Genomic DNA, 24,603 nt, shown 5'->3' with positions numbered 1-24,603 from the left:
ATATATTAAAGCAGCTAAAAGAGCATGTCTTAAAGGTTCTCATTACAAGAAAAATATTTTGATTACATGTTGATGTACATTAACTAAATAGTTTATCATAATTTTTCATAATATATAGATATCAAGGATATCTTATAACCTACTTCTCCCTTTGGGAGAAACTGACAAGCTACTGAGAGTTTCCTGCCCACATTGGAGAGCCTTGCAAACTTCCCATGGTGTATTCATATGCCAAAGTCAGTAACAAGCTGGGTCTCATTCCCCTGACCCTGAAAGAGCCTCCAATGCGGCATCATTGGGAAGGCCAAGTAGAGAGAGGCATCTAAAATCTCAGGGATAAGATGAATGGAGACGTTGCTGAGACCGCTTGAGAAATTCGACGATCAATGGAATGATGATGATGATGATGATGATGATGATGATGATAATGATAGATATAAAATAATTGTTATATCTCCAAAACCAATATGATATTATATCAATGTAAAATCTATAACTAGCATACATTAGAAAACTCATGATATATACTATTCATAATTGTGTTTAATTATGGTAAAGTTCTATAGCCAGATAGATGGTTTCATGTGCTTCTCTTGAACACCTTATGGAAAGACAATGGGAAAGAAAAATCCCTTGGCTTCATTGCTGAAGCACAAACAGACTTTGGAGTCAGTGCAGGATGAAACTTCACAGACAATCTCTCCAAGGAGTGATGACAGGAAGTGATCTAATGATCGTCTCAGAGTCAGAGGACTCCAATCTCAGAGAGACATACTTGTAGACAACTGGGAATTATGAATAGTTATAGGCAGGCATTACAAAAAAGGAGAAAGAAGTATCCATCAAAGCTCTTCAGGAGATCTTCAGGAGTCAGTGCAGGAGCCCTGTAGAAGAGAGAGTGATGAGCATGGTGCACCCTGAGGATTGGAACCTCTTTCCTCCTCTTAGAGAAATAAAATCGAGAAAGCTGAGAGACATGCCACATGGTCTTCACCCACCATGACATCTGAGTTAAGATCAAATCACCTCAATGGTACTAAAAGATCTGCTCTGCTGTGTGGGAAGCAGAGAAGTTGTTATCTTACAGAAGATTATGAATATTTCAATTTTTTTGTAAATCAAACTACAACTCAACTTTTCCCCGCTTCTAGTAGCCTCTTCACTTTCTATTAGTTGGAGGCATACCCAACAGTTTTCAACGCTTATTCCTAGAGCTCTGCTCAGGGATCACACCCAGCTAAGCTCAGGGATTATATGGGAGACCAGAAATACAACCCAAGTTATTAGGATGCAAGGTAAGGACTCTACCATGTATACTATCTCTCCACCCCCAAATTTACTCATTTTTAACTACACAAAGGAAGTAGCCACCAAAATGTGGGACATTGTAGGCAAATTCCTGATATCCAACACCCAAGCTGTATCTCTGACTGCAAGCTTAGAAGAAAGAACCCAGCAATATGTGTCTGCTTTTGAGGGAACAAGCTCAGGAATTTCTACAGAAACTAAGTATAAATCTCTACTGTTGATTTTGTAAGGGGAAATATGTCACAATTTGAGATCACTCACACTGCTTCCTTCTTACTATTTCTTCCCCATGTCACATGGTCTTCACCCACCATGACATCTGAGTTAAGATCAAATCACCTCAATGGTACTAAAATGGTACCTAGAATGAATCAGAGCAAAAAAAGAGTACCTGTTGGCAAAGGCATATGAGGTCCTACAAAAGGAAGTTATAGAGAGAAAAGTTACATTACTCAAATAGACAATTTCTCATTTACCCCAACCAGAAGTGAAGTTTGTAACATATTGAATTTTTATTCTTCCCTAGCCATCTGCTACAAGAACTTAACTACCAGAAACTAAATCTCCCACAACACGCCCATCCAAGGAATAAAACTGCCACTAGAAGTCAATATTCCAACCTTTACTTTTTCTTTCCTTTTTTAAAAATTATTATTGAGTTGCCATTATTTACAAAGTTATTTATAGTAGAATTCAGGCATATAATGTTCCCACACCAATTCACCCACCAGAGTCAACTTCCCTCCACCAATGTCCCCACGTTCCCTCCCACTCAGCAGCCTGTCACCGAGACAGGCACAATTTCAAGTCTGGTGGTTGTAATATGGATCTCCTGCTACAGTATTCTTGACTCTGTAGCTTACATATATACATACACCACACCTTACATGAGGGTAGGTAACAGGAGCTGAGCTTTTAACTCTTTTTAATAAAAAAAAGATTTTATAAAGACGCCACTGAGACTATGGAGAGTGGGAAAGTCCTAGAACATATTCTACATGTTACATGGCTACCTTTAACTATTCAAATCAGACTCCAAAGTCTCTAGCAAGGCTGCTCTGACTCATTTCACCACCAGCATGGCCACCTTGCTTTCATGGTCAGGAGAAAAATGGCCGAACTTGGAGGCAGAGTCTCCATGCACAGACAGATGGATGCATACCTTATAATCCTCATTTTCCCAGAGTAACTTACCTTTCTTGTTCTTGTGACGGATGAAGAGACCCAGTCCAAGGAAGATCAACCCCAGCACAAATCCTCCAATGCCACTCAGCATCTTGCTCCTGGCAGATTCAGACTGGGCTCCTAGGAAGCAAAGCCTGAGTGTCAGCATTTGCCCCACACCACATGATGTCCTCAGCTAAGGATCTAAAGTCTAACTTGAGATACAAAAGAAGAGGTGTCAGAAGAACCTTGCTTTTCATTTGCAACACTCCCTACAAGATGGAATGCCCCCCTACTAACTTCTTAGATATAGTGAGCTCATGAGAGAAGAAATGGGGAATGGATTCTAGCTCCCTGATGTTCCTTAGACACTAAGGCCCCAGTCACTAACTCTAATAGTCAATAGTTTAGAACTATCAGAGCCTGGTTCTGGGGCCGCAATACGTGGAGTAATCTCCCTAACACCTGGAAAGAAAATGACAACATAATTATTCTGATGCTCTTGTAATCAAGTTTCCTGTGATTTCCATCCAACTCACTAATGATGCCTGAAACAGAAAATCAACACAGGCCCAGAATGTGGGGACCAGGACGATTTCTCCGAACTGCATGGGGGCACTTGCAGTGATGGGCAGATCCATCCCGGCTCCCAGCCTGCAACTGACCCGGAAGTCACCCCTCAACCTGCTCCCAGCGCCATCTTGCCCCACTCAGCAGTGAAGAATCCTGGCCAGCAGGAGGCACAAAACAGGAGAATGCTCCGGGCCACAAACAGAGCCTATATCACCAGGGTGCCCCAGATGAATCAGGTACAGTCTCCCCACCTTTTCCAGATGGAATCCCAGCAACGATGAGCTTCTACAAGCATGGCTCCGGTATGTAGGGACCAGGACTATTTCTACAAACAATGCGGCCGCTTATGCGGCCACATGACCTTTCCTGATATGCAAAGTTAGCAATGGAAAACAGATGATCTAGCATCTGCCCCTAGAAGGCAGACTTGGATGGTGGTGGGAATATCCAAGCAAAATGTAATGCCCAAAACTATAGAGAGTATCTGAACAATTGTCTGCCGTAGAGGCAGAGTAAGGACTGAAATAGAAAAGGAGGGAATAATGGGGATACTGGTGGTGGAAGGTTTGCACTGTTGGAGGGATGGGTAATCAATCATTGTATTGCTGAATATCAAACATGTGTCTTTTGGCAGAAATACGTCTGGAATATGCATTAGGTTTCTGACGTCAGACCACCCCAGGTTGGAATGGGTTTCCTGCCTTGGCCTGTTTCCCCGGAGGCTTGGTCCCCACTGACATCTTTCAGAAGCCTAGGGACATCCAGGGAGGGGCCCACAGTGACAAAGAATGTGGGGCCTTATGGGATGGGGGCGGAGCTGGCTCTTCCGTTCCCCCAACCTCCTTCAAGACCCCGTGTTGCTACCCACAAACGAGCCCTCTGGCTGCTGATCGAGCTGCTTATCAGCCATGATCCCAGTACTCAGAAACAAAGTTCGGAACACAGCAACTTTTGGCAGAAATCACTCTAGATTTAATTATTAAAACTTCAGAATTCCAAAATAGTGCAGGCGCAATAGCAGCCGCACATCATCATATGCAATTCATAATCAGCAATAGAAAACAAATTATCTAATGTTGCCTTTTCGGCAGATATGAGTGTTGGGGTAAAATCCCAAATAATAATGGTGGGCTTCTTGTCAAATTGTTGAATGTAATCAAAGTAGAGAGAGTAATGTGGAAATCATATGCCACACAGGGGGAGGGCGTGAGATGGGAGGATACTGGGGTTTTTGGTGGTGGAAAATGTGCACTGGTGAAGGGTTGGGTGTTTCATCATTGTATGACCGAGACTTAAACCGAAAACTCTGTAATTGCTCTCATATTGTTTCAATAAAAGTAATAAATAAACAAATAAATAAATAAATAAATAATCAACATAGGATCCAATCACCATCATAGAACAGGTCCAGCTTTTTGACTGACTTCAGAGACACACCGGCAGCTGACTTATTGCGGTAGGTACACCCTCCCCGTGTGTAGATCTCTAGAGCCTTAATGGGGTGTTGGCAGAGAGTGTCCCCACCTTGCCAAGCCAGTGCTCCACCTATTCTAGCTAGCCTCCACTACAACAAGAGAAACAACCCAGCTTCACAACTGATCTCAGAGATATGCCAGTAGACACTGGAGTTCCAAAGCTCCTGAAGTATATTGCCACCTACCATGTGACATGTCCAAACTTCACAGAATTGACAAAAAATTAAATGGGGAAATTTTATAGAAGCCCATTGAGCTCAGTGAGTAAAACCAATCACACAGAAAGCTCAACTAGCACCTACCAGCAAGGAAATCCTCAGGTCATGACTTTAATAGCACCATTATGAGGTATAAGTTGTAAATATCAATAGAAAGCAAAGTGTGTTATGCCTGCTAATGGAAGCGAATTGTGAGGTGGGTGGGAAGCTGGGAACATCAGTGGAAGCAACAGCACATTGGCTGTGGTGCTAGTTTGTAATATTGAATACCTGAAAGAACTATATTGTGAACAAGTTTATAAATTATAAATAGTGTTTAAAATTAAGTTGCACATAAAAAAGAAATAAAGAATAAGCCAGGTTAGAAGCTCTGCCTACTGATTTGAGAGGCCCAGGGTGACAGGAAACAAACTGTCCCTTACGCCACTCCACTGTGATAGGGGTCTCGAGGCTGGGGTGCTCCATTTGGCAGGTGTAGACATCTCCACGCTGGGGGGTCATTTCCAGCATCACTATGATCTGGAAGCTCCAGTCCCAATTCCTAATAAGTGGGGTGGATACAACTCCTGCTGTCTCCTCCTGTTCATTCCGGAACCACCGAACGTTGACTTGATCTGGATAGAAATCTGTCACCAAACAGACCAGCAGGTTGTGGTGGTTTAAAGCCTCTGTCCTGGATGGGTAGACGGTCACCTTAGGTTGCGCTGAGAAAAGCAACAGACATAAAAACACACATTGAGATAGAGACCAGGCAGCAAATTATTCCAAGGGGCTGAGTCCTTCCTTTGTACCAAGGTGAAAAGATCCCTAGATTCCAAATCTTTGATTAGTTCAAGCTTAGTCAACTTTGTTAGATTCAATAAACACATCAGTTAGTTTACAGTGCCAAGAGACAGAGTTTCTCTGACGTACAAATAGATTAAAAAAATAATAGCACTTTTAAATGATATATTTGAAAATTCATAGGTCATATGATAATATTTTATGATAAGCATGAATTTCTTTTCCCTTACATCAGGACCAATTCTAGTAACTAGAATGAACTAGTTGTGACAGTCCCAGTGCTCCGCCAAGTAGAGAGGACAATAGCAATCTTGACTTTCTCCTACTGCTAATAGACTTTCAACACTCTCATTACCTCAGGAATAGTGACATAAACTGAGAATTAATAATAGGTACATAGTGGTTAGCATTATATAGAGAAGTATAAAGCTAAATCCCTCCAATTACATAATATTTTAATGCAAAGAGGAGCCAGTTTTTAAATATAAATGGACATTTCTTTTTTTTTAATGCAGGAGAACTACTATTTATTCAGCCCCTCATTAAGCTAAGGAAAGCAAGGATGAACACATTACTTTTAAAAATATTTTAACTGAATATCCGTGAGGTAGATCATTACAAAGCTGTTCATAACTGGGTTTCAGTTATACGATTATCCTGCACCCATCCTTCCACCAGAACACATTTCCCACCACATGTCCCCTGTTTCCTTTCCACTATACCCCAACATCCCACACACCATCCCCAGCTTCCCTCTATGGAAGGCAATTTCCTTCCTACTCCCTGTCTTATCCTTTTGTGCATTATGGTTTTCAATACAGGTACTAAATATCATGTTTGTTCGGGGAACTCAATATTTTTATCGGGATGGTAAGATTGGAGTAGATTTTTAACTGGGTGGTAGCTTTGGATGTGTGTATGTGACTACTGAGGTTTTAAAAGTACAAGGAGGTGAGGGAAGGTAGTCCATCCCAACTCTGAGAAAGTCTAGAGATTTCAGTGGAAAAACCCGCATGCCCATCAGCAGATTATATTTCGGTGAGGTCTGCCCTGAAATACTGGAGTCAGGCAAGGGCTATGGCTGTGATTTTGGATTATAGAAGCAAGCAGCTGCCGGAGTCTCTGTATGGGGAGGCACCAGGCTAACCTGCACCCCTCTGATTTACCACAGTCTCTTCAGCATGTGCAGGTCCAAGATTAACTGTGGCTTTTGCTCTCTTTCGAGATTTTTTTACAGATCTCTGAAACTAAGCCAGTAGTAGAGCTTACATGGCAAAATAGTACTGTATTGGGGCCAGAGCGATAGCACAGCAGGTAGGGCATTTCCCTTGCACGCGGCTGACCTGGGTTCGATCCCCGGCATCCCATATGGTCCCCCAAGCACTGCCAGGAATAATTCCTGAGTGCAAAGCCAGGAGTAATCCCTGAGCATCTCTGGGTGTGACCCAAAAAGCAAAATAATAATAATAATAATACTGTATTGTACTGTCCTGCCGTTGTTCATCCGTTTACTCGAGCTGGCACCAGTAACGTCTGCATTGTGAGACTTGTTGTTACTGTTTTTGGCAAATCGAATATGCCAAGGGGAGCTTGCCAGGTTCTGCCATGCAGGCAGGATACTCTCGGTAGCTTTCTGGGCTTTCTAAGAAGGACAGGGAATCAAACCCAGTCCCACCGCATGCAAGGCAAATACCCTACCCGCTGTGCTATCGCTCCCACGCCGTGATCATATAGTGGTTAGTACAGGGTAAAATAGGTAAAGAAACAAAAAAAACCTTTCAGGATCTGTATTGCAAACCATAATGCCCAAAAGGGTAAAGGGAAAGAGAAATAGAGAGAGAGACAGACAGAGAGACAGGGGGAAAGTGACTGCTGTTAGAGATGGAGGGGCCAGGGGGCAGGAGAGAAACTGGAGACTTTGGTGGTGGGAAATGTACACTGGTGGAGGGATGGGTATTGGAACATTGTATCACTAAAACTGGCTCATCATAAACAGCTTTGTATCTCATGGTGATTCAATTTCAAAAAACAGGATTCCTTAATTTGCAGTCAGACATTATCATCATGAATGTTTTCAGTAAAACTATATTTTGAGATTTTTGCAGAGGCTACTTTGGTTACTGAGAACATAATGTGAGCATGGAAGTATAAGTAGGATTTAACACTATCAGAGGCAGCTGGCAATCATAGCACCCCAACTGAGTAGCAAAATTTTAAATTAGGCCTTTCACTGTAATTTTTGTTTTGCTTCTTAGTCTGACAGAATTGTAGTAAGGTATATGGATTTATAAAATATATTTTTCTTTACAGATTTGAGTAAAAAATAAAATAGGGTACCCATTTGTGAGAAAAACATGAACTTACTCAAAAGAAAAAAAAATAAACATTTAAGTACTGTTAACATTAGGATGTAGTCAGAAGAAAGCAAAGGAGGAAAAACAGCTTAAAGTTAGTTGAACTTGTACTGAAAACAATGATTAATCTGTGAACTTTCAGATTCGTGAAAGAGTATTTTTCACCCATCAACATTGAATAATAGTGAAGAATAGACTCTCAAAGAGGTGGGAGGGGGGAAGACTCTGCCCTCTGCTGCCCTCTGGTGGCGCTCATGCTGTAACAGCGCCTCAAAGATAAATTCCTGTTTTTAGGAACAGACCAGACAGGGTTTCCGGTAAGAACTGGCTTTGGGGAGATTTTGTCTACACCGTGGATGGCGGAAAGAACTTAATGACTTGATGTACTGAGGGTTTCAAGACTCGGTGAGGAATTGGCTTAATCATTAAAACTGTTTCTGGCCCAAGAGCAGCGTCAGACGGGGCAGCTCCGGGGCGCCCTGCGGGAAGGTTCCCGGCTGCGGGAGCGAGTCCCCTAAGGCCCCCGGGCCCGCCTCTCCCCGCGGACACGCTCCTGCCGGGCCCCTCGGGCTCCGCGCGGGGCCGGGTGCGCCCCCCGCCCGACCCCCGGCCGAGACTCGCGCCCGCGGCCGCGCCCTGCGCTCACCTCGCTGGCTCGAGGCCGTGGGGATGTCTATCTCATAATTGTGTCTGCACAATGTGTCCACCTCGCCCCGGGTCTGCTCCAGTATGTCCTCCTGTGAGTTCCGGTACTCGGCGTCCTGCTCCCCGTGCTCGGTCACCGCCACGAACTTCCCCACGTCGCTGTCGAAGCGCGCGAACTCCTCGCGGTTGTAGATGTATCTGGACACGACCCGCACCCGCTGCGTCCCGTTGGTGAAGTAGCACAGGCCCTTCAACTGGTGCACGACATTCCCTGCGGGAGTCACCGCGCGTCAGGCCGGGCGGGGACCCACGGGCCGGACGGGCCACTCCGGGCCGCGGGTAGGCGGATGGGATCCGAACCCTGAACCCAGCCCGAGCCCGCGAGCCCGCCCGGACCAGAACCTGCTCCCGACACCCGCAGACCCCCGGGCCCCGGCGCCTCTTTCCCGGACTCCAGGCCTGCCCGAAGGTGTCTCAGGCCGAGTTCGGGTGGGGGTTGGGGGAAGCTTGTCTGGGACAGTCCTGGGACCCGCGAGTGTAAGGAGGGAGAAGCACTGACAGCCTGGGCCCCTGGGGTTAGAGAAAGGGACCCCGACGGAAAATTCGTTTCCCCCAGGACCCCAGGAACCTCAGACATCAGAATCCACCTGAGCGCGACGCGCAAGAAAATGACAAGAAATGTAAAATTAATCCCGTCCCTTTCCTGACAAGGATGTTTCCCTGGTTCCTGGCAAGGGGCCTCCCTTCGCATCTCTCCTCAGCCAGAGCGCCACTGGTTTCTGTCAGAGTAGAAAGGGTTGCACAGCCAGAGGCTTAGGAAGGATTATTTTCTTTTTGAAAAGAACACAAGATTTCTGATTAGATCAATTGGATTCCGATTAAACTAGGTTAATTACAAGCTTGTGTAGATTAATTTGAATAAACTCCCCATAAGCATAATTGTATAAAAAATGTCAGACCTACACATGGAGAGTTAGAAAAAATTGAAAACTAATTTGTATCACAAAATATGAGATTAACATTAACACTATTGTAAAAATAAGTTAAATTTTTAAAGTTATTTTAAAATATGGGACTGGGGGCTGAGGTGCTTCCCTTGCATACCACCAGCATTGGATTGATGTCTGTAACCACATATGGTCCCTCAGAGGTCAGTTCTGAGCACAAATATAATCCCTAAATACTGCTTGGTGCAGCCCAAAACAAAACAAAATTTTGTAGCGATTTGCATACTCTATGTCAAATGAAAATGATTATTTTTAATTTAATAATAATAAAGTAATCGCAATTATACATAGCTATAGTCTTGAGACTATTTTTATACACTTATTATTATGCAGTTAGATGGATAATTAGTGTCAAAGCATATAATATTGCCATACAAAGTTACTGCAGCCTGTTACCTGGAAAGTGTCCACAACTCTCCACTACTGTTCTTATGTTCCCTCTACCCAGGTCATTATTATCTCCTGTAGGATAACATAGCCTCAGTAGTTTAGGGTTATTGGGTTACTCCCGTTACAGTGCTCATATTCCTCTTTGTTTATTTGTAGCTTCTTTTTTAGTGTTCTGTTGATTTGTAAATAATGTTTTTCTCTTCTCCTTGAGTCCTTTGCATAGTTTATTCAGAGCAAGTCCTTTTTGTATGGACACAGGAAGACTTAACAAATGTTATGCTTTTGTAACCTGGGAGTCATTTGACTCTACATATTTTCCTCCAGGGCATCTGTTCTCTTGACCTAAGCCTCAGCTGCCCTTACTTCCTAGCACCCCCAAAGCACGGTCCCGACGTGGGACAAGAAGGACCCAGGGCAAGCGGTGAGTTGTGTGCTACCCTGGCATCGAGATGGGCCTGGCCAAAGTGCCTAATGCTTAACTATAAGTTAAGAGCTTGGTCATGGACAAATGCTGTCATGATCCAAACAGTGATACTAGATTTGGACCCTGCTAGGGTGAGGAATGATTAATCTGGCCTGAGTGCTGTGGTCTGAGCCTGTGGCAAGATGTTGCCAGGAGAGCTGCCTTGCAAGCCTCAATGTATCCCTTGCTATGTCCATACAAAAATAACTAGTATTAAGATGTTAATAAGTTCCTGGACTAAGGAAAAGAAAAAAGCCTTAAGAGTGAGGAAGGGCTTTGGAGTGCCCTGCCCTCAGGAAGGGCTTTCTTATGTTGATTTGGCTACCTGGCTGGTTGTAGCCTAGAGGGCAAGGTGGGAGAGAGAGTAGGAGGAGAGGGAGAAGCCAGAGAAGCAGCAGTTGAGCAGTAGATCCAGAGAGAGGCCGGAGCTGGGAGTGCGGGAGATGAGAAAGATTGAAGATTGAATAAACGGTAACTAATCAGCAACCAGCTTGGTCCTCGTTCTTCCTTCGCCTGTCCTTGACCACCGGCCATCCCGATCCAGTCCACACACTGCAGTTCCAGAGCACCGAACGCGGGTGGTGAGACAGAGCTGCCCGGAGAGCCCGCGAGTGCACGCGCCCCCTCGGCGTTCTTTAGTTTTTTACAATCTCCCATTCCTGTTTCTTGAGGTTTGTTTTTTTTTCTCAGTATTACAGTCCTTGATAAAGGGTGCGACATTGTTCAATATTTTTTTCTTGTATTATCTCACAATATTTCACAGATGAGTGGAATTATCCAGTGCTTGTCATTTTCCTTCTGACTTATTTCACGCAGTATAATACCTTTCAATTCTATCCACATTGTAGAGTACTGCATGATTTTATCTGTTCTCAGAGTTACATAGTATTCCATTAATGTACTTTTTTGATAAAGAGGAAAGGTAAGCATATGCACTAATTTCAGTCATGTTTTCCTGAGAGTTATGAGGCATATTTTAAAGGATGTTCAGTTAATATGATTTTTATTATATTATTTTGCCCTCAATATTTTGTGTTTTTTACTTTTTAATATATTTAAATTTTTTCTCATGTATCTTTGAAATTATGTGATATAATTACAAATTATATCATTTTGTGATATATAAATACCTCTCAGAGAGCCTGGAAAGCTACCAAGAGTATCCTGCCTGCACGGGCAGAGCCTGGCAAGCTATCTCTGGTGTATTCTATATGTCAAAGACAGTAACTATAGGTCTCATTCCCCTGACCCTGAAAGAGCCTCCAATTGTTGGGACAGAGGAATAAGGAGAGGCTCCTCTCAGGGCGGAGAGGAATAGAGATGTTACTGGTGTCCGCTCGAGAAAATCGATGAACAACGGGATGACAGTGATACAGTGAATTTGTATCAAGATATTAATGCTGTCTAAAACGGTTTCTCAGCATGTATTATTTTCCTTCTTTGCATTCTCCTTTCTCCAAATTTAGTCCATTGTCAGTTCAAGTCTCTGAATCTCACTCAATTCCCTGTTTGACCACAAAATTCCGAATACTCCAAAGTCCCTATCGGGGGTCAAGTACACTCAGATACCTTGAGTTTGCTTCCATGGGCCCTGCACTCAGTCAGAAATGCAAAGCCCCTTTCCTCAGCACCTGAGACTACTGCAACCTTGTGTTTCCCCAACCTATAATCCCACAGCGTTTAGTTCAAGCACGGTGTAGGGGCACCCTAAAATCACACATCCTACTGTGTGTTCAGTGACGTAAATCACTGGTTTAAAAAAAAAAATCTGATCCTGTATTTGCTGTCAGTGAACACTCCGAAGTGGTCCTGTCTGCTCTCCTGAACAGCCCCAGATTTAAATCTGTGAAATGAGGATTGTCTTCACTTTGCAATTAAAATAAGAATGTAAAACAGCTCTCTTTTCCAAAGAGGAAATTTGTAATAAAGATTGTATGCTAAGATCAAAGATCCCCCCCCCCCCCCCTCAAACCCAAAGGCCCCTCATCGCCTTTCCCCCAAGGCAGTGACTAATGGGTCTGCACTTACCTTGAGTGTCTCCACCCTCAGTCACCCGAGTGCTCCACACCACTAGAATCACCATCACAGCTGCTATTCCCAGGCCTCTAGGGACACGCAGAGCCATCTTCCAACACACAATCTAGGACAAAACGAAAACTTACTTTAGTCAACACGGCTCACACCTAATGAAACTGTTTCGACTTCAAAGAATTAAAAAAAACCTATGAAGGCTTTCCTGCACCATAGGATTGGAGAATACTTAGCTAAGGAACCAATCAGAACTGGAGGCAAAGCACGTCATTTGTCTCTAGGCAGACATGCTTTCCAACAGTGCCCGATCCAGTACCAGCAATGGTGCTTCAGCTTTGTATTTGTCTTCAGCAAATCACACCATTCAAAATAAAGATTTTCTCTCAGTGATAGATGATTTAAAGAATGAATACATTAGGGGCTTAAGGCACCAAAACAGAAAAATAATTCAAGCATATAGTTTTGTGCTATTTATTTAAAACCTATTTTTTGGATAAGAGAACCAAACAAGGATCATAAGTCAGGAGGAAAACAATATTGTGACAGAAATGTTCACCTCCATTTCTTAGGCACTCTAAGAAATCTTAAGTTGTGAGAAGAGCAGAGTTTTTAGAAGAAAATGGTTTAAGTAGTTGTTTTCTCAGCAATGTGTTTTGTAAGAGTTAAATTATTGAATATCTTTTTGACTCAGGCAACTGTGAATTAGCGATCATGTTTCATGCATTTTAGATCTAGATATTTATGTATGAAAAGAGCAATATAATTTGTTTCATAATGCAAGATTTCTGTCATGTGTATCAGGTCAATATGGGCAGCAAGAAATCAGCACAAACAAGAAATCAGCAAAAACAATGGACACTTAACCTGGCCAACAAGTGATTCATTATGCAGAAACTCTATTACATTTCTGTTTTTTAAAAAAAAGTATTTGATAACAGAGTCGGAGACTAATACCCAAGAATAGTAGTATACAATACCAGGAGGTTGGCTCCATAGTTTGGAAGCTGGCCTCACACGCTGGGGGAAAGTCATCCCAGATTAAGAAGGGAACACCAAGTAAAATGTGATTGGAGATCCCGCTTGGGAAGGGAGATGTGTGCTGAAAGTAGACTAAAGACTGAACAGGATGGCCACACAGTGCCCCTATTGCAAACCACAACACCGAAAAGGAGACAGAGAGAACAAATTGGAATGCCCTGCCACAGAGGCAGGGTGGGGTGGGGGAGGATGGGATTGGGGGTGGGAGGGATACTGGGTTCATTGGTGGTGGAGAATGGACACTGGTGTAGGGATGGGCTCTCGAACATTGCATGAAGGAAAAACAAGCACAAAAATGTGTGAATCTGTAATTGTACCCTCAGTGTAACTCACTAATTTAAAAAATAAATAAATTTAAAAAACAGGAACAAAAAATAAAATAGATGAAAGTATTTGAAAACTCAGTTGGCTTTACTTCTATAAGCTCTTCATCATCATAAATCTTCCCAAATCATAAAGCAGCTTCATCTGTTGTCAGCAGAGGCACAACCCAGAAACTGTCAGTATTTGTTTTGAAGAAACAAAAGATGTAGAGAAACATTTCCTAGGCTCTGAATAGTGCTAATGAAGGTACAAAGATTTAAGTTTCAAATTGCATTGTGCCAACACCAAGTACCAAATAACATATTATCAATTTTTTAAAAATAATGCAATTATTGGACTGGGTACAGTACTTGACTTCAATTCCCTGTACCTTATCTGATTGGTCCCCTAAGTCCATCCAGGAGTGATCTCTGAGTGCAGATCCAGAAGTAAGCTCTAAGCACTGCTTAGTGTGGTCCCCTAAAAATAATGATAATAACATAATAATGTATCAGTTTCCTTTTGCCTAACATCACAGAGCTAAATGGTTATAAAGTGATTGGATCAACCCGTGGCAAGAAATAGTAAATAAGACAATAAATATCTCCCTCTTCCTTTTCCTACCCCTCTTCTATGCTTTAGTTCCTTCTCTTAAAATTGAGGACAAGGAAGTATTTTGCTAGGAGGTGAAGTTGAAATCACAGTTCCAGATGCATAAATCTACTATGTAATAATTTTAAATCCGTTTTTAAACATAATTATTAAACATAAAAAAGCACACTCCTAACTCATTAAATACAGGACTTTTTGACATAACTTTTTAAAATGTGATACAATTTATGAAAGTAAAATTCATCCTTTTAAAGTAATATGTTTTGAAAGATACTACAATCACCACCACAAACAAGATATGAAACATATGAAACATATGAAACATGGCCAGGGAATCAACTGTGATTGATTCCAAACATTGAGTGTCCTCCAGGGGCTAGGAGGACTGGTCAGTGGTTAGAATTAACCACAGTGGAGGGGGTGCAGAGGGTAGGTAAGATAGAAAAGAGACCAGTGTGACAATAATAATGGAGAAATGATAACTCTGCACAAGAACTGAGTAGACAAAGTAGAAAAAGGTATATACTTGATAACCTTTCAGTATCTGTATTGCAAACCACAATGCCCAAAAGGTGAGAGAGAGGGAGGGGGGAGGGGTGATGAGAGGAGATGGGAGGACAACCGGGAACACCAATGTTAGGAAATGGATATTGGAACACAGTGTGACTAAAGCCTAGCCATGAACAGCTTTTTAAGTGTCTATCTCACAGTGATTCGATAAAAAAATCTTTTAAAAATGTACCACATAAATGTCGAACATAAGATTGATATATACTGAATGTTATGCCAATAAAATTAATTGTGATACTCAAATAAATAAATAAATCTGAGTGATGAAAGGGAAATAATGTATATTCAGGTAGAATGTAAGGTAAGAAGAAAGAAAACAGGGGAAAGGCCTATGTTGGTAGAGACTGATGACTCCAAAAAGAGACAGAACTTTACTCAATCAGACACTAGGATCCTAAAAAAGATTTTAAGCAGGATAATAGATAGTTCTTTAGATAACAAGCTTATTTCCAATTTGGAATGTGATTTACATGTGAATTGATTGCTGCTCTTTAATATTTGTTTTATCTTACAATGTACCAAAACCTGCAATATTCAAAGAAATTTATCTTTTTCCTTCTCTCTTTCTTCCTTCTTTCCCTCTTTTCTTCTTCTCTTTCAAGTTTGTGTCAAAAAATAAACAACATAACACAGGAAAATAAATTTTTTAATAAATAAAAATTGTAAAGACAGAGACAAAAAGTATTGTGGGGTCCCGTCCTGTCCCCTTCGTGGGGCTAAGGAGGGGACACAACCAAACGAAGAGACGCAGAGCCAGAAGGAGGAGGAGAGAAAGAGAGAGTTTATTCACAGCAAATACAATACTTATACCTCTTGGTGGAAGGGGGCGGTATGCATGCTTGGACCCCCATAGGAACTATAGTAAAATGCAGATCAGGCATGGGCGTTGGGCAGATCAGGCATGGGTGTTGGCTAGTGAGAGAGGAATGGCTAACAGTGGTGACCTTGTTACAGGAATCCCAAGTAAGCCTCCACTTGACTAGAGGATAAGAGCCGGGCTTGTAAAATGGCTCCCTACAAAGTATAGTACAGGATCTGAAAGAACATAATAAATTTATAAACAAAAAAAATGAAGGGTTCAGAGAGATACTGTGGAGGTTAAGGCATTTTCCTTGCATTCAACCTACAGACACAAACCTGGTTTGAATCCCTAGCAATGCGTAAAAGTCATCCCCCAAATCCCCATACAGAACCACTATATGTGACCTCAGAGCACAGAGCCAGGCGTGACCCTGGGCGTCTGCTCTCCAAAATATCAAAAGAAGAGGCAATAAGAAATTTCCAACAAGAAGTGGCATGCAGTCTCCACGGAGATGTAACCCTGGTGGCCGAATGTGTGCAGCCTCTCTGCTGCTGAACAAGCATGATTTCAGAGGCCATCTAAACTACTTTTGGTACCAACAGCTTCTTGCAGAAATGTCTCTAGACTGGGAACTATATCTTGGCCCCATGCCCCCCCAGGAGGGGAATATTTTTCTCTCTCCCCTTTTTCTTCCCCCGGGGGCGAGGGGAGGTGGCACCGTGGCGATCGCCATCTTATGAGGACCTCACATCTCTTCATTCTCGGTAATGGAAAAGAAATTATCAAATGCCTCCTTTTCAGCAGGCCTGTTTCTGGGGGGAAACTCTACACAATAATAGTGAGCTTTTTGTTGAAATATTGAATGTAACCAAAGTAAAGAGAAAGTAGAGTGAAATTTATCAGCTATACAGGCGAGGAGGGGCGGTGTTTGGGAGGGTGGGAGGCATACTGGTTTTTGTTCTGTGTTTTTTTTTTTTTTTGTGGTGGAATATGGGCACTGGTGAAGGAATGGTTGTTAGAGCATTGTATAACAGACTTAAGCCTGAAAGCTTTGTAACTTTCCACATGGTGATTAAAAAAAAAAAAATGAAGTGGCATTGTTGCTTTGGGTACACAGTTTCAGAGCATCTAACATGGAACACAATAGGCAGTACTCAGGTATTACTCCTCTCTGTGTGTTCAGGAATCACTCCAAGTGGTGCTGTAGATAAAACTAGGGTATGCTGCTTATGAGGCAAGTGTCTTAAACCCTGTACTCTCTCTCTACTCCTACTGGACTTCCAGGAGCAATGATATATCAGAATATGGGTAACTCCAAAACAAGAATTCTTTCCTGGGACTCTGATAAAACTGCTTCATAATTCGGGGATCCTCCTATCTCTATGACATTTTCATGCAAAATTAATAACTAGCAGCAAAATTGTCATCTTAGAATCCTTTTTCTGAGTGGTTAAAATCTCAGCTGAAAGACTGGTTTGAGGTTGCTTTAATGCCACCTGTATTCTTGAGCCAGGAGTAATTCCTGAGTGCAAAGCCAGGAGTAACCCCTGAGCATCGCTGGGTGTGACCCAAAGAGCAAAAAAAAAAAAAAAAAAAAAAAAGTAACAGTAACAACATAAGAATCGCACTGACACCCCCACCCACACCTGGCACCTTTCGGCCACCACCTTTGGTTCCTGACCACTCCCCACTCTGCTGGTTAGGGGCGTGTCCTCACCGTAGGGGGCGTGGCCTCATAAGTGGGCGTGGCCTCTTTCCAGAGCGGTGGCCACTTATGCGGCCGCAGTTGTTTTTTTTTACCATTTCGTGTATTGTCCTTTGGCCACAATTGATAGAACCAACTCCTCTGAAGAATTCCCTGGTCATCTTAGTCACTATATGGTAATAGTCAAGTAACCTAGCCTATCCTAATTTCACAAAAACTGTCAGTGAACACATCAAGTTGCACATAAAAGTCCTTTATAAAAAGAGCATAGCCCCACATCTTCAGTTGAAGCCTCTCCCAAGCCAAGGAGAGCACCAGATAGTAAAGCCCATAACAACATGAAGAAACAGCTAAAATCCCCGGATAGTAAAGCCCATAACAACATGAAGAAACAGCGAAAATCCCCACCACCAGGAGAGATCCAAGAAAATATCTCACGAACCTCAGAAGCGACCTCCCAGAAATACAACCTCCTCTCAGATAAAGAATTCAGAGAGGAAATTGTGAGGATGGTTCACGAACTCAAAGCAACTATGGAACGAACTTGCAATAAATTAAGGGAGGATATGGATGCAGCATTGGAACGCTCCACCAAGATAATCCAGGAAAAAATGAGAGCAGAAATTTCAAAGCTATGAACAGAAGTCAGACAACTAAAAGAATCAGTAGATGAAATAAAAAACTCGGTAGGAGCCCTCAATAGTAAAATGACTACACCCGAAGACAGAATCAGTGAGCTTGAAGATGAGCTGCACAAAGCATATAGGGAACAACAAATAATGGCAAAAGACCTCAAAATGGTTCCAGACCGAATTAGAATCCTAGGGGATGACCTCAGGAGAAACAACATAAGAATCATGGGAGTGCCGGAACCACACAGAACCAACCCCAATAAAAAAACACAATTAAAGACATCATTGCTAAAAAATTCCCAGAGCTAGAGAATGCAGACATCCAGATCCAAGGAGTCTGAAGGGTGCCAGCTAAAAGGGACCCAAATAGAAAATCCCCAAGGCATATCATAGTCAGAATGATGGATGCCATGGATAGAGACACAATACTGCAAGCAGCAAGAACAAAGAAGGAGATCATATACAAAGGAGCACCCCTTAGATTCACAGCAGACCTATAAGAAGAAACCCTCCAAGCCCGAAGACAATGGTGGGATATAGTGAAAAAACTTAATGAAATGAATGCCTCACCAAGAATACTCTAGCCGGCTAAACTCTCAGTTAAACTTGAAGGAACCATACACTATTTCATGGACAAGCAACAGCTCAGGAACTTCATAGACTCAAGACCAAATTTAAAAGAAGGACTCAAAGGGCTACTATAAGACAAGGAAAAAACCTACAAGAACAACAAACCCTACAGAAAAATGTCACAAAATCCTATGATAATAATTTCTCTTAATGTTAACGGACTAAATGCACCAATAAAGAGGCACAGAGTGGCAAAATGGATTCGTAAACTAAACCCAACTTTCTGCTGCCTACAAGAAACACATCTGAATAGTCAGAACAAAGACAGACTCAAAATCAAAGGATGGAAAACAATCCTGCAAGCAGACAGCTCCCTCAAAAAAAAAAAAAAAGCGGGGTTGGCCATACTAGTATCCCATAGCATTGATTTCAGGCTGAAAAAGACAGAAGGGACAGCGAAGGTCATTTTCTATTCGTCAAGGGATATGTACAACAGAAAGAAATCACTCTTAAACGTATACACACCTAATGAACGACCAGCTAAATACTTAAAAGAACTCCTAACAGAATTTAAGGAGGACATAACTAGCACCACGATAGTAGTTGGAGACTTCAACACTGCTTTATCACCTCTGGATAGATCAACGAGAACAACACTCAGCAAGGAAACGATGGCTCTGAAGGAAGAAATGGAGGAGACAGGGCAAATAGACCTATACAGGACTATACACCCCAAAAAGAAAGAATACACATTCTTTTCCAGCGCACACGGAACGTTTTCCAAAATAGACCACATTCTGGGCCACAAATTATACCTTAATAGAATCGGGAAGATAGAAATTGTATCAACTATTTTTTCAGACCATGATGCACTGAAGATGGAAGTTAATCACGCACAGATGCGGATAACCAAATCAAACACTTGGAAATTAAACAACTCACTATTGAACAACGAGTGGGTCACGAAGGAAATCAAGGAAGAAATCAAGAGATACCTCAAAACAAATGAGAATATAGACACATGCTACCAGAACCTATGGGACGCAGCTAAAGTTGTATTAAGGGGAAAATTTATAGCTCTGCAAGCCTTCCTCAGAAAGGAAGAAAGGGGCTATATAGATAGCTTCACTTCGTAGCTCAAGATATTAGAAGAGGAACAGCAAAAGGAACCTAAACCAGATCGAAGGAAAGAAATAATAAAACTTAGAGCAGAAATTAACGATATGGAAACCCGAAAAACAATACGAAAGATCAACGAAACAAAGAGCTGTTTCTTCGAGAAAATAAATAAGATTGATAATCCGCTAGCAAGACTCACAAAGAAAGAAAGAGAGAAAACCCTAATAAACCAAATCAGAAATGAAAAGAGGGACATCACAACAGAAACCAAGGAGATTCAAAGGATCATCAGAGACTACTTTGAAAAGTCTATATGCCACGAAACAAGAGAACCTAAAAGAAATGGACGAATTCCTTGACTCCTACAATCTCCCAAGACTGAACAAGAAGATGTGACATACCTGAATAGGTCCATAAATATCAAGGTAATCGAAACCGTAATCAAATGTCTCCCCAAAAACAAAAGCCCAGGTCCAAACGGATTCACTGGCGAATTCTTTCAAACATTTAAAGAAGACTTGTTGCCAGTTCTCCTCAGCTTTTCCAGGAAATTGAAAAGACAGGAACTCTTTCGAACAGTTTCTATGAGGCACATATCTCCCTAATACCAAAAGCAAACAAAGACACCACTAACAAAGAAAACTATAGACCAATATCCTTGAAGAACACCGATGCGAAGATCCTCAACAAAATACTAGCAAATAGAATCCAACAACTCATCAAAAAGATCATACACCATGACCAAGTGGGATTCATCCCGGGGATGCAAGGATGGTTTAACATTTGAAAATCAATCAACATAATCCATCATATCAACAAAAGTAAAGATAAAAACCATATGATCATATCAATAGATGCAGAGAAAGCATTTGACAAGATCCAACACCCATTCATGATAAAAACTCTCACCAAAATGGGTTTTGGAGGAACTTTTCTCAAGATAGTCAAAGCCATCTACCATGAACCTATGGCAAGCATTATCATCAATGGAGAAAAACTAAGGGCCTTTCCTCTAAGATCAGGGACAAGACAAGGATGCCCACTCTCACCACTTCTCTTTAGTATAGTACTGGAATTATTAGCAATAGCCATCAGGCAAGAAAAAGATATTAAGGGGATTCAGATCAGAAAGGAAGAAATCAAGCTCTCACTATTCGCAGACGATATGATACTATACCTAGAGAAGCCTAAAAGCTCTAATAAGAAACTCTTAGAAACAATTGACTTGTACAGTATAGTCGCAGGCTATAAAATCAATACCCAAAAATCCACAGCCTTCCTATATGCAAACAATGAGACAGAGGAAAGGGACATGAAAAAAGAAATTCCATTCACAATCGTGCCCCAGAAAATCAAATACCTTGGAATCAGCTTAGCTAAAGAAGTAAAGGACCTCTACAAAGAAAACTATAAAACGCTACTCCATGAAATAAAAGAGGACATGAGGAAATGGAAACATATACCCTGCTCATGGATAGGGAGAATAAACATTGTCAAAATGGCAATACTCCCCAAAGCATTATACAGATTCAACGCGATCCCTATAAGGATACCCATGACATTCTTCAAAGAAATGGATCAAGCAATCCTGAAATTTATATGGAATAATAAATGCCCACGGATAGCTAAAACAATTCTTGAGGAAAAGATGATGGGAGGCATCACCCTCCCCAACCTTAAACTATACTACAAAGCAGTAACAATTAAAACAGCATGGTACTGGAACAAAGGCAGAGCTGAAGACCAATGGAACAGGGTGGAATATCCCTACACAGAACCTCAAATGTACGATCATCTAACCTTTGATAAGGGAGCAAGAGATGTGAAGTGGAGCAAGGAAAGCCTCTTTAACAAATGGTGCTGGCAGAACTGAATGGACTTAGACCTCGACCTGACACCATGCACAAAAGTCAGATCAAAATGGATTAAAGACCTCAACATCAGACCACAAACCATAAGGTACATTGAAGACAAGGTCGGCAAAACCCTCCACGATATTGAAGATAAAGGTATCTTCAAAGATGACACGGAACTAAGCAATCTAGTAGAAACACAGATCAACAAATGGGACTACATTAAACTAAAAAGCTTCTGCATCGCAAAAGATACAGTGACCAAAATACAAAGACTATCTACAGAATGGGAAGGGATATTTACACAATACCCATCAGATAAGGGGTTGATATCAATGGTATGCTAGGAGTATCAAAGAGCTATGCTAGGAGTATCATGTCTCACTCAAGTGAGAGAAGGAATTCAGAGCTCCGACCTCCATCGACGATCAAGAATCGGGGACGCTGTCTCATTTGTCAAGACATCAAAAATCAGATGGACCGGACATGTAATGCAATTCAGAGACGAGCGCTGGACGAGAGCTGTTATCGACTGGATTCCACAGGACATCAAAAGACCGAGTGGCGGCCCACCAACGAGATGGTCAGACTTCTTTGTTAAAACTGTGAATGAATGGTTTGAGGCTCTTCCTGTTCCTGGAGCGAGTAGATATCATTGGGCTACACTAGCACGCAATAGGGACAAATGGAGACGTTACGGGTGCCCGCTGGAGCAAATCGAAGACCAAGGGGAAGACAAGTGATACAAGTGATACAAGTGATCCAATATTTTGTGGTAATGTTGCAAAATGGGTAGAGAGTGTCTTATGATGTGTGAGAGCTGGTGGCGAAGGCAGGTGGGAGAGTGTCAGCCCTGGGCAAGGGGCTCAGAGACGCTCTGCCCCAGTGTTGGAGATGACTGAGCAGAGGCAGAGTGGTCATAGAGAGTGGTCAGGGAGAGTGGTCAGGGAGAGTGGTCAGGGAGAGTAGTCAGGGAGAGTGGCGGGCTGAGAGCTGGCTGCCGGGTCTCTGGATCCCGGCTCATTCTCAGAACCCTCTGCTGCTCCCGTGTTTCCCAAGCTCTGCCCAGTGTCTCGGCTCAAGAGGTCCTTGAGACACAGCGAGGTCCGGCCACCTGCCAGGCTCCCTTGACTGACACAAATAGAGGGTGGAGGGAGTCATTGGAAAGGAGAAATAGAAAACAATTTTTTTAAATTGTTCTTTCACAGCTTCTTCTCCGGGAAGGGAGCGTAAAATGAGGCCCCCATAAACATGCCACTGGACTCCACTCCAGGCTGTTTTCACTCGGGGCCACCACAGAGGGGGTCAGGTCAGAGCCCTCCCCGCCCCAAGGGATCCAGCCCCAGCACCTGAACTCCACTACCCACCACCACCACACTCTAGGCCGCTTTCCTCACGCTTGGGCCGAGCCTCACATATGAGTGAACATATTCTTGGACCTGGAAAGCAGCCTCAAAACACATCTCCATTGTTATGCATACTAAATAAGGTCAAAGTATTTACTTCTTCTGAGATACTTTCATCATTATCTTAGTCAAATATCCCCCCAAATGACTTCCACTTCTCTACCTGGCTAGAGAATTCTTTTGTGATTAACTTTAATTTTGAGATTAAAAGTCTTATATTGGATATCAGAGTGATAGTCAGCAGGTAGGCTGTTTGCCTTGCATGTGGACAACCTGGATTCGACCTCCATGGCATCCTAGATGGCCCCCCTGAGTACCGCCAGAAGTAATTCCTGAGTGCAGAGCCAGGTGAGCTTTGCCAGGTGTGACCCAAAAACAAAAAGATAAATTTATTCATTAAAATGTCATATATACACATATAATAATAAGACCCTCTCTTCCATTTTTTTCTTCATATCCAATATTTCTTGCTGTATTTTAGTCTGAAAACTACCCAGTAAGAATTTCTTTAACTATTGCCTCTAAATCAGATTTTTTTCATTAGTGAATCACCATGAGGAACAGTTGCAGGCTTACAAACTTTTGTGCTTGTGTTTCGGTCATACAATGATCGAGTACCCATCCCTCCACCAGTGCCCATTTTCCACCAAAAGTGATCCCAACATAAATCAGAATTTTCTTTCTTGCCTTTTTTACATCTTCTGCTACTGTCTGGAGATTTTCGGCATCTCATCTTGGAGATCACTGATTTAACCCTCAGCTACTGTTACTCTACTGCTGAGGACTTCCAGTGGGTTTATTTTACCTGCCAAACTTCTTAGTTCTACATTTCTGCTTATCGTTTCTTCAATTCTGCTCTCATATGCTCTCATATACTCTTGTGGTTTTGATTGTCTGTTCCATTGTTTCTTTGTGCTCCTTAAACATCCTCAACATTTTCTCTCTAAAGGTCCTTATCAGAGAGATTATATGGCTGGTTATGACTGATTGAGTCTTCAGGGTTATCATCTCTTCACCCTAAGCATGGTGGAGATCTGTGCTGCTCTCCCAGTGTGAATTTTGCAGTCTGGAAATGTTTCTTCTGTTTTGTTGTGTGACTACATGATGAGAGTTAGTATGTCTTTGTAAGCTCTCAGTGAAATATGAAGAGGTAATAAAAGGACTTGCTTCATAGTGACCACACATTTTTTTTAAATCACTGTAAGAAACAGTTACAAAGCTTTCATGTTTGAGTTTCAGTCATACAACAAACATCCATCACTCCACCAGTGCACATTTTCCACCATCAATGTCCCAGTCTCTCCTCCCCATCCCACTCCTCCCCCTGCCTCTATGACAGACAATTTCCCCCATACTCTTTCTTTCTCTCTCTCTCTCTCTTCCCTCTCTCCTCTCTCTCTCTCCTTTTTGGCATTATGGTTTGCAGTACAGATACTGAGAGGCTATTATGTTTGGTCTTTCATCTACTTTCATCACACATCTCCCACCCGAAACTATTCCTCCAACCATCATTGACTTAGTGATCCCTTCTCTATTCCAACTGCCTTCTCCCCCAGCTTATGAGAAAGTGGCTACACACTTC

The 24,603-nt window shown here is 42.2% G+C and overlaps 1 protein-coding gene across 1 annotated transcript; it reads right to left on the bottom strand.

Annotated features, from left to right (window-relative positions):
- Nucleotides 1–770: 770 nt before the first annotated feature.
- LOC129402077 (HLA class II histocompatibility antigen, DQ beta 1 chain-like) lies at nt 771–12,516 on the bottom strand. Its single transcript, XM_055126829.1, has 6 exons — nt 12,409–12,516; nt 8,522–8,791; nt 5,161–5,442; nt 2,503–2,613; nt 1,700–1,723; nt 771–884 (listed from the first exon to the last, which is right to left on the bottom strand). Exons 1-6 carry the CDS (start codon nt 12,503–12,505, stop codon nt 871–873), a joined length of 798 nt encoding a protein of 265 aa, XP_054982804.1. The 5' UTR covers nt 12,506–12,516; the 3' UTR covers nt 771–870.
- Nucleotides 12,517–24,603: the final 12,087 nt, after the last annotated feature.

This window comes from Sorex araneus, chromosome 2 (genome assembly GCF_027595985.1).
Source record: "Sorex araneus isolate mSorAra2 chromosome 2, mSorAra2.pri, whole genome shotgun sequence".
NCBI classification, from domain to species: Eukaryota; Metazoa; Chordata; class Mammalia; order Eulipotyphla; family Soricidae; genus Sorex; species Sorex araneus.
The sequence above is the reverse complement of the archived record's forward strand: the minus strand, read 5'-3'. Positions and strand labels throughout refer to the sequence as shown.

Coding starts and splice junctions, on each gene's coding strand:
- LOC129402077 (XM_055126829.1), bottom strand. CDS start 12,505: ATGGCTCTGCGTGTCCCTAGAGGCCTGGGAATAGCAGCTGTGATGGTG. Junction 8,792..12,408: donor TGAGGGTGGAGACACTCAAG/GTAAGTGCAGAC, acceptor TGACTCCCGCAG/GGAATGTCGTGCACCAGTTG. Junction 2,614..5,160: donor CCCTATCACAGTGGAGTGGC/GTAAGGGACAGT, acceptor TTTGCTTCCTAG/GAGCCCAGTCTGAATCTGCC.